General features: G+C 41.8%; 1 protein-coding gene across 11 annotated transcripts; it reads left to right on the top strand.

Moving 5' to 3' along the window:
• The first annotated feature begins 882 nt into the window (after positions 1 to 882).
• On the top strand, positions 883 to 7,420 carry ifi44g (interferon induced protein 44g). Of its 11 annotated transcripts, none has more exons than XM_031303948.2 (9): positions 883 to 1,078; positions 2,056 to 2,216; positions 2,349 to 2,465; positions 2,997 to 3,048; positions 3,156 to 3,351; positions 4,929 to 5,075; positions 5,570 to 5,741; positions 6,023 to 6,123; positions 6,987 to 7,420. In XM_031303948.2, exons 1-9 carry the CDS (start codon positions 1,056 to 1,058, stop codon positions 7,176 to 7,178), a joined length of 1,161 nt encoding a protein of 386 aa, XP_031159808.1. In that variant the 5' UTR covers positions 883 to 1,055; the 3' UTR covers positions 7,179 to 7,420. The 11 variants fall into 11 exon arrangements, with proteins under 11 accessions (XP_031159808.1, XP_035863451.1, XP_035863450.1 ...); XM_036007558.1 differs by having other exon boundaries at positions 888 to 1,078; positions 2,056 to 2,217; positions 2,353 to 2,465; positions 3,000 to 3,048; positions 4,923 to 5,075; XM_036007557.1 differs by having other exon boundaries at positions 888 to 1,078; positions 2,056 to 2,220; positions 2,355 to 2,464; positions 3,000 to 3,048; positions 4,923 to 5,075.
• The last annotated feature ends 1,117 nt before the right edge of the window (positions 7,421 to 8,537 follow it).

Here is an 8,537-nt window from a genome sequence, read left to right as displayed (position 1 = left end):
ATAAGATGAGTAGAAACAATAGTTGTTAAATACATGTCCATATGTTTCTCATGTCTGTATATTTTTCAAGATCAGGCTCTGCCGTCATGAATCTACTGGTCCCTCTGACAGACTACCACTCTCTAGCCCAGACCTAACAGTGCCTTGAAGCTGTCGTTAAATCCTACACTCACCCAAGCAAAGAGCAGATACTCCGCATTCATATTTACATTTCATCTGCTAAACTACCAAGGCTGGCCCCACTGCCTTGATGAGTAATATTCATCTGAATACCACGATAGCCTGTTCAGGAGTCGAGCCGTCATGCCTGCTTATATAGCTCTCAAATAGTTACCAGTTATATCAGAAACCTTTCCACACAATTCTCTAACCTAAAGCACCTTTAAGATTTTTGGCATCTGATATTTGCTCTTAAAAATCCTACCCTACATGCCTGCTGTGATGTCCACCAACACAGTCCTACCTTTACATTTCCCCTTTCTATGAGCAGCCTGTTGTCCCTCTCTGATGACAGTATGCTCCATACACTTATAAATTGCAGTATTTTAAACTATGTCACCCCCTGTGTAAATGTGTTAGATGAAGGGCATATATTGGGCAACTAAACTAATTTGACATGTCATAATTTGCACTAAAATTTGAGGATGACTCATGTACCTAATTCATACCTTTGTGAAACTAACACATGGTATCCTCCTCTGTTTTTGTAACAATAATCCAGGTGTAAAGGGGAGGTCCTAACTAGGAAACTGCACATTAGCTTCACAAAAGGTAGAGTTGTTGCATTGTATTTTATGCTTAGGCTACTGTCATGAAAATGCCCTTGACATTACATGATTCATGTTTCATTCGTTAAATTGAAGTGCTATAGTGTTTCAAAAGCAAAATGTTCATGTTTGTTGTTTTTTGTAGAGCAAGCTATCGTCGTGCACCAGCCTGCCTCTGTCTGACAGTTTAGGTTTCATTTTCTTTGAAAGGAAATCTGTTTATATTTCCCCGTCTGTCCTTTAACGCCAACGTTAGCTGTTATTCGCCACGTCTATGCAGCGGTTGGTATGGAGGAACGCAACAAATACAGGTAACGTTAGGTTATATTTAAGACGCAACGTTAAGTTACACAGATAAAATGTAACATTAGCAACGTTTAGTTTCATTTAAAGGGTGGCAGTTAAGATTATAGTTAAATGACTAATCTGCTGTGGTAACTTTTGACCCGTTTTGGACTGTGATGGAGACGGTCCCCAGCTTTGTAAACTTTCTTTAATGCTTGCAGCCAGTCTCCAGACTGTGTGATATTTAAAAAGCAAGCATCAGCTAACGCTAGCTGTCTGAACATTAAGTTGAGTTAGCTTCAGTTGGTCAGTAAGATTGTGTAGGCGCTAGCTACATTTGTAACGTATAGCTAGTAGTCATATCCACGCACACAAAGTTAATCTAAATGTATCTATTAATTCATTCTATAACCTCCATTACAAATCTCATTGTCAGTCTGTGTAGAAAATAAGCTACTTTTAAACCTGCAAGGTACGTTATGTCTTATCTGAGCTAATGTTATGCGTCATATGATCATCCAATATAACCAATATAAAAGCCGCATATTAGAGGTTAATCGATAGTCTCGCATTGCCAGACCTACAGCGCATACATAAATTATACAGGTAAAAAACGGTCTGGGTTTACAACCGACTTATGCTGCACTAAGCTCTGGACGCAGCGATGGTGGCTCTGCAAAATAGTCTCAGGAAGGAACTTGTTTTGGTGGAACATTTGCACCTTGCAAAAGAAAACGCCACATAAATAAATGAAGTTAACTGTTCACACAACACAGCAGGCCTAACGTCAACTATTTAAATTAGCTGGATTGCAAAACTCTCTGGGAAACTTACTTGGATTCCTCCGTCCATTTCAACAATGCAGTTGTTTTAGATCACATTTTAGGTCACATATGTAGTATTTTAGATGTAAGACCTTTAACAGAGAACATTCAAGTTCATTTCTGCTTCTTTGGTTTATCTACGCTCCCCCTCTGATGTATGTGACTGTTTTCCCCATCAGCTTCGGCAGCAGCTTTGCATTTGGTACACCCAAACTTCTCCCCTCCGCTCCATCTACTTCAGCCAAACCTGCTATCAGAATGACAACGGGTGCCCTCAGCACACTTACAGACGTCAGTTCAATAGAGAGAAGTGAGAACAAACCTTTGTTTACATTCCCAGGTAAGCTAGTAAGAAAAAGCTTGAATATTGTGAGCAGAGGAGTCTCTAGTGTCTGTATTCAGTGTCTACACTTGTTAAATGTTGTGCAAACTGTGTGAAAAGTTGAAATCATTAAAAGTTGAGTAAATGCAGCTAAAGCATTGCAAAACCTGCTAGCAGCACAGCAGCGGGTGCCAAAGATGCTCTCAGCACAGTTACAGATGTCAGTTCAACAGAGAAGAGAGCTCAAACCTTTGTTTGCATTCCCAGTTAAGCTACTAAACAGTTCTAGAAAAAAAACTGTCAATGATCAGCACTGCCACTGAAAATGTACTTTATGGGTTTTCTCCTTTGTTTGGATGCTTGTAAAAAATAATTTGGTAGGCCCAGTTTGGAAATGGGCTACACACACAGCTGTGTTCCAGTTTCCCAAACAGTAAATGCCTGCTTGAAAACCTTTTGGTTCAATTACAAAAAATGATAAAGCTGGCAATTGATTTCTTACATGTTACAAAATCATTACTTTGATGATGCCTGCTTTGACATTTGCTGGACACGTCCCTCAACCAACCTGTCTTAAGGATGTTTTTGTGCTAATAAACTCCACTGTAGCTCCTGCAAATATCTGGGTGTGATATAACTGTGTTTTGCCGCTTATCTACAGAATTAAAAAAAACATTGAAATAACAAATGCAAGGAATTTAATATTAAGCTTTATGTATTTTACTCTTCAGAAGAGGTGAAACATAGCAAACGCACAATATTCATTACTCTTAAACTTAACTCTTAAACTCTCCTCAGCAGCTCAACCAAAGTTGGAATCTCAATGGAGAGACATGGAGTGGACAGAAGAGTGAGTAAAGCTGTGAACTTCAATTGAGTCAAGATTGTAATTATTTGAATTCATAGCAGTCAAAAGAAAACCTTATTTTGAACGCTATTAACTAAATTCTAAACCAGGCAAAAGACAAGTCTGATGAAGACCATCAGCTCCTACAGGCCGATCTGTCACGAGGTGACTCAGGCTCGGGTTCTCCTTCTGGGCCCGGTCGGTTCTGGAAAGTCCAGCTTTGTCAGTTCAGTCCAGTCGGTGTTCAATGGAAGAGTCACCAACCGGGCCATGGTGGGCTCCTCCTTGACCAGCTTCACCAAGAAGGTACAAGTGAATCAGTAACAGAGAAATCAATAAAACTATTGAAATTTTCTTGGTGGTGGGAATAAAATGAGCTGAAATTCATTGTCCATCCATCCATCATCGTCCGCTTATCTGAGGTCGGGTCGCGAGGGCAGTAGCTCCAGCAGGGGACCCAAAACTTCCCTTTCTTGAGCCACATTGACCAGCTCTGACTGGAGGTTCCCGAGGCGTTCCCAGGCCAGGTTGGAGATATAATCCCTCCACCTAGTCCTGGGTCTTCCCCGAGGCCTCCTCCCAGCTGGACGTGCCTGGAACACCTCCCTAGGGAGGCGCCCAGGGGGCATCCTTACCAGATGCCCAAACCACCTCAATTGGCTCCTTTCAATGCAAAGGAGCAGCGGCTCTACTCCGAGTTCCTCACGGATGACTGAGCTTCTCACCCTATCTCTAAGGGAGACGCCAGCCACCCTCCTGAGGAAACCCATGGATGAAAATGGATGGATAAATTCATTGTTAGGTTTCTTAAAATGGGGAGATACTGAAAAGAGAGTGGACCTCATCTGGCATTTGAGCAAGACACTGAATCCCTACTGGATTCAAGAGGGTATCTTAGCAATTCATCCACAAAAAAGCAAAAGGCCACTTTCACTTTCTTAGAGGTCTGCCAAGTTGTGAAAGACTGTCGGTTGTCCAAGTGTTGTCAATCATTTCCATTTTGTCCAACAGCTTCAGATGTGCCTGTACTCATTGGACACAAATATCTTCAAGATCAGTTTCAAGTTTATTTGGAACACATCATCTCAAACAAAATTAATTCAAACTTTGACAAAGACATCTTTACTTAATGTCCAATTACTAGCTTTTCTCAAGCTTTCAATCTTATGGTCTTTGTCAGTGAATGGTGTTTGCCTGGTTATCATGGAGACACTGAACAAGAATGTCTCAAGTTTGTTCATCAGAAGACATCCATCCATCCATCTTCTTCCGCTTATCCGGTAACGGGTCGCGGGGGTAGCAGCTCCAGCAGGGGACCCCAAACTTCCCTTTCCCGAGCCACATTAACCAGCTCCGACTGGGGGATCCCGAGGCGTTCCCAGGCCAGGTTGGAGATATAATCCCTCCACCTAGTCCTGGGTCTTCCCCGAGGCCTCCTCCCAGCTGGACGTGCCTGGAACACCTCCCTAGGGAGGCGCCCAGGGGGCATCCTTACCAGATGCCCGAACCACCTCAACTGGCTCCTTTCGACGCGAAGGAGCAGCGGCTCTACTCCGAGCTCCTCACGGATGACTGAGCTTCTCACCCTATCTCTAAGGGAGACGCCAGCCACCCTCCTGAGGAAACCCATTTCGGCCGCTTGTACCCTGGATCTCGTTCTTTCGGTCATGACCCAGCCTTCATGACCATAGGTGAGGGTAGGAACGAAAACTGACCGGTAGATTGAGAGCTTTGCCTTCTGGCTCAGCTCTCTTTTCGTCACAACGGTGCGATAGATCGTCATCAGAAGACAGTGTGGTGCAAACCTCCAATCAGCAGGTAGTTTGTTCCCATGCTTTAGGCGTCCATCCCTTCAACTTTCTTCTTGTTTGTGTCAGCTGCAGTCCTTCCACATCCATTGTCAGAAGGGAGAGGATCCTACTGGACTGGTGCTGTGTGATATTGTGGGCCTGGGGGGTGGAGAGATGACCGGACTGACCCTCTATGACATCCTGTCTGTCATTAAAGGTCATGTACCTGAGGGACACAAGGTGAGCAGAATCATTATTGTAATATTGTAGTCTTTAGCTATGCTAGCAGCATTGCTTGTTTGGTCCACCACTTTGGTCCAGACTGAAATATCTAACCAACCACCAGATGGATTGGCACAACATTTTATGCAGACACTCATGGTTCCCAAATGATGCATCTCTGGCCTTTCCTCTAGCGTCACCAGGAGGTTAACATTTGTGGTTTTGAGTGAAATGTCTCGACCATAATTGGATGGATTGCCATGAAATTTGGTACATGTAATTATGTTCCCCTCAAGATAAATTGTATGAAATTTGGTGATCAACTTACTTTTAATCTAGCGTTATCAGGTCAAAAATATTATTATTATTAAATACAGTGCTTTGCTTTGACTTGTAACTAAATACCTGTACAACTAATGACATGCCCATCAGCCTCAGCTATACTTTTTGTTTAGTGCTAATTGCTAACATGAGTTTTTTGAAAATGTAATCTCTTCATTTCTCTCTCCCAGTTTAGCCCAGATCAGCCAGTGAGGTCTGAGACTGTGGGCTATGTGAAGAAGCCAAGCCTCAAAGACAAGATCCATTGTGTGGCCTTCGTGGTGGACGGCTCTAAAATCCTGACCTACCCCAAAGGACTTAGCACCACCTTCCAGCAGCTCCGAGAGCACATCAGTGAGCTGGGTAAGAAAAGGACAAACAAGCAGTCAAACACAAAGACTTTGTCACAAACAGATTAAAGTCCCTTGGCAGACAAAATGGGCTTCGACATTTGACAAAGCTTTACTTCTGTCAGTTTTAACCTTAATATAGTTTTTATGGTTTTGAATTTGTTTTTCCGCAGAGGGGCTGATGTGCACAACAACTTTGGTCTTGAAAATTTCTTTAGAGATCATCTGAATGAAAGCGCTGTCAGTAACGTTTTATTGCAGTGAAACCTTAATGACAGCATTGTATTCTGTTAGGTGTTCACCAGGTGGCTCTGCTGACCCACGTAGACCAAATTTGTCCAGAAACAGCCAAAGATGTCACCAAGGTTTATGAGAGCCGCATCATTCGGGACATGGTAGGTTGAAATAAACCATATGCAGTTTAACAAATGTTCTTGTCCTGTAATTAAACACTCCTGTTTAATTGTCTGTTAAAGTGAAAGGGAAGTGCACAAACCACATAACCATGAATGTAGTGCATGATGCAGACCTATTAGCACTCAAAATATTACAGATACATTTGCAATTATTATTTTTTTTAATTTAGAAGATAGAATTTATTTTATGTATTACTATGGTGTGGTGTAACCTTTTAATTTCAGTGGGGGGACAGCTTCTCTATGTGGCCTACAATACAGATATGAAAATAAACAGGTTATTTTAACAATACACCAGTGGAAGAATCAGAAATAAACAGACTGATTGTGGCATATAATACAAAAATAGCCAAACTATACAGGAAGGTGAGAGCACCATGCAGACTACAGGAGAGGAAGTGTGACCACAGTTTTGTTGGACAGATGGAAAAGTTGACTTTGGTGCTTCTTATTACTTTTGCTTATTTAGGTTCACATTACCAGATTAAAATCCAAGAAAGGCTTGGATACCCAATTCATATGACAATTGGACAAATTATTATGACCTTCAATTTGAATAGATTAAAGTTAGTTTGGGGGTGTAAGGTCACAGCAAATTACAGTCTGTATTTTCAAAAACAAAAAGAGGAATTACGAGCCATCAGATCCTTTTATTTTGTGATTCCTCTCAGGATTATTTTCAAACTAAAAGTACTTCTGTGAGAGATGAAAAAAAACAAACGGCTTAAGATGATTTTTTTTCTGTCCTAATGTCACCCAATTTGACATTGTTCTTAACCAGCTGAAGGAAGTGATTACTGATGGTGTGAAAATCTTACAGTCAGGTCTTTGTGTGTTTATAGATGAGTAAAGCTGGAGCTTTGTTAGGTATGTCCACCTCCTACATCGTCCCGGTGAAGAACTACTCGTCAGAGCTGGACCTGGATGCGAGCACTGATGTGCTTCTGCTTAGTGCGGTCGACCACATCCTGCAGTATGCTGAACTGTATTTCCAGGACAATACACCACAGCACACAGGGCCAAAGATAGTATAAAACATTCATGTCTGAGCTTTTGAAATACGTCTTTCAAACAATATTAAGAAAGTCATCATTCACATTTAAATAACCATTTATTGTTTTATGTCAAACGTTAAAGAGCAACCTCAGATGAGGGATTTTGAGTTCAGCCACACCTAGTGGTTATATCAAATAACTTTCTCATAATGGTTTTTTATAAAATTATAATGGACCAAATGGTATAGTTCAGAATAAAATCAGAAGTTTGTGATATTTAATTTGTAAGTGTGATCTGTTCTTTATATCAACGGGAATGGACTTCATGCAAGAACAATTTCTACAAACAGAAATACAGCAAGTAGGCTGTGTAAGAAAGGTTGCTGCATTCCTATACTTAGAATTTTCTCGTTCTGTAGTTAGGAATAAAGTATACAAGTGGCCTGGACCTGTCATACTACTAATGTAGGCTATTGTACAGATCGTCTGCCTGTCTCCAAAGGGGGAAAATATATTGTTTGACACAAGACCCATAATACATTTTTGTTCTGAATTAATTTAAAGTTTACAACTGTAACAGAAATCAACTAAATAAATAACTCGCAAAATCAATATTCTGTTCACAACATGCATCATCATCATGGCTGGCCAATTTACTGTGAGGTTCAACAACTTTTTTAGATTGTATGATTGGCGTCTCTGACGATGACAGCTGCCTCAGGGTCTTTACGCAGGTAGGTCTCCAGGTGAACATACCGTGCGTTCATGGACATGGAAAAACGTTTTTCCGAGTGAAAACGTCATCATTCACGTCCCTTCCTGTCGGAATCAGAGGTGGGAAACTCGGGCCAGATTTTGCTAACCGAGTTTCCCAGTTGGTGACGCGTTGTTGACAACTGACGTTTGATGTAGGCGACTTTGGTTCACTGAACATATTTCAATGACAATAAACTGTTTATTGTGGACAAATGCCTCTGTTGAGAAACATACACAGACATAACATTGTTGTATATAATAAGGACGCTGGATGAGAGATTTAAGGCCGCAGCTCACTTTATTATCTTAAACCCGGAACTTCCCTTTTAGACCAAAACAACTGTCACTTCCGCATACGCCAAGTCGTTACCAAGCGAACACAGATTAAATCGTCCTGAACGGACATAACATTTTCCCCTCTCTGGGGGGGTTCAAACATGAAAGGTAAACACAAAGTCATTCAGGTACTCAGGGCACAAAGTCCTTCAGATAATCAGGCCGTGCCCTCGTGCGCACTGGCCGTGGAGAACACACAGCAGAAGGTGCGACAAACCGTGGTGTGGAGTCTGGGAGCCGGGGCAGCGGCGATGGTGGTGGGGGCAGTGGGTATGACAACGGGGGTGTATCTTCAGGCTGTGCGGC

The sequence above is a fragment of the Sander lucioperca genome, chromosome 11, assembly GCF_008315115.2.
Source record: "Sander lucioperca isolate FBNREF2018 chromosome 11, SLUC_FBN_1.2, whole genome shotgun sequence".
Classification (NCBI taxonomy): domain Eukaryota; kingdom Metazoa; phylum Chordata; class Actinopteri; order Perciformes; family Percidae; genus Sander; species Sander lucioperca.
This window is presented reverse-complemented; position numbering and strand designations above follow the sequence as displayed.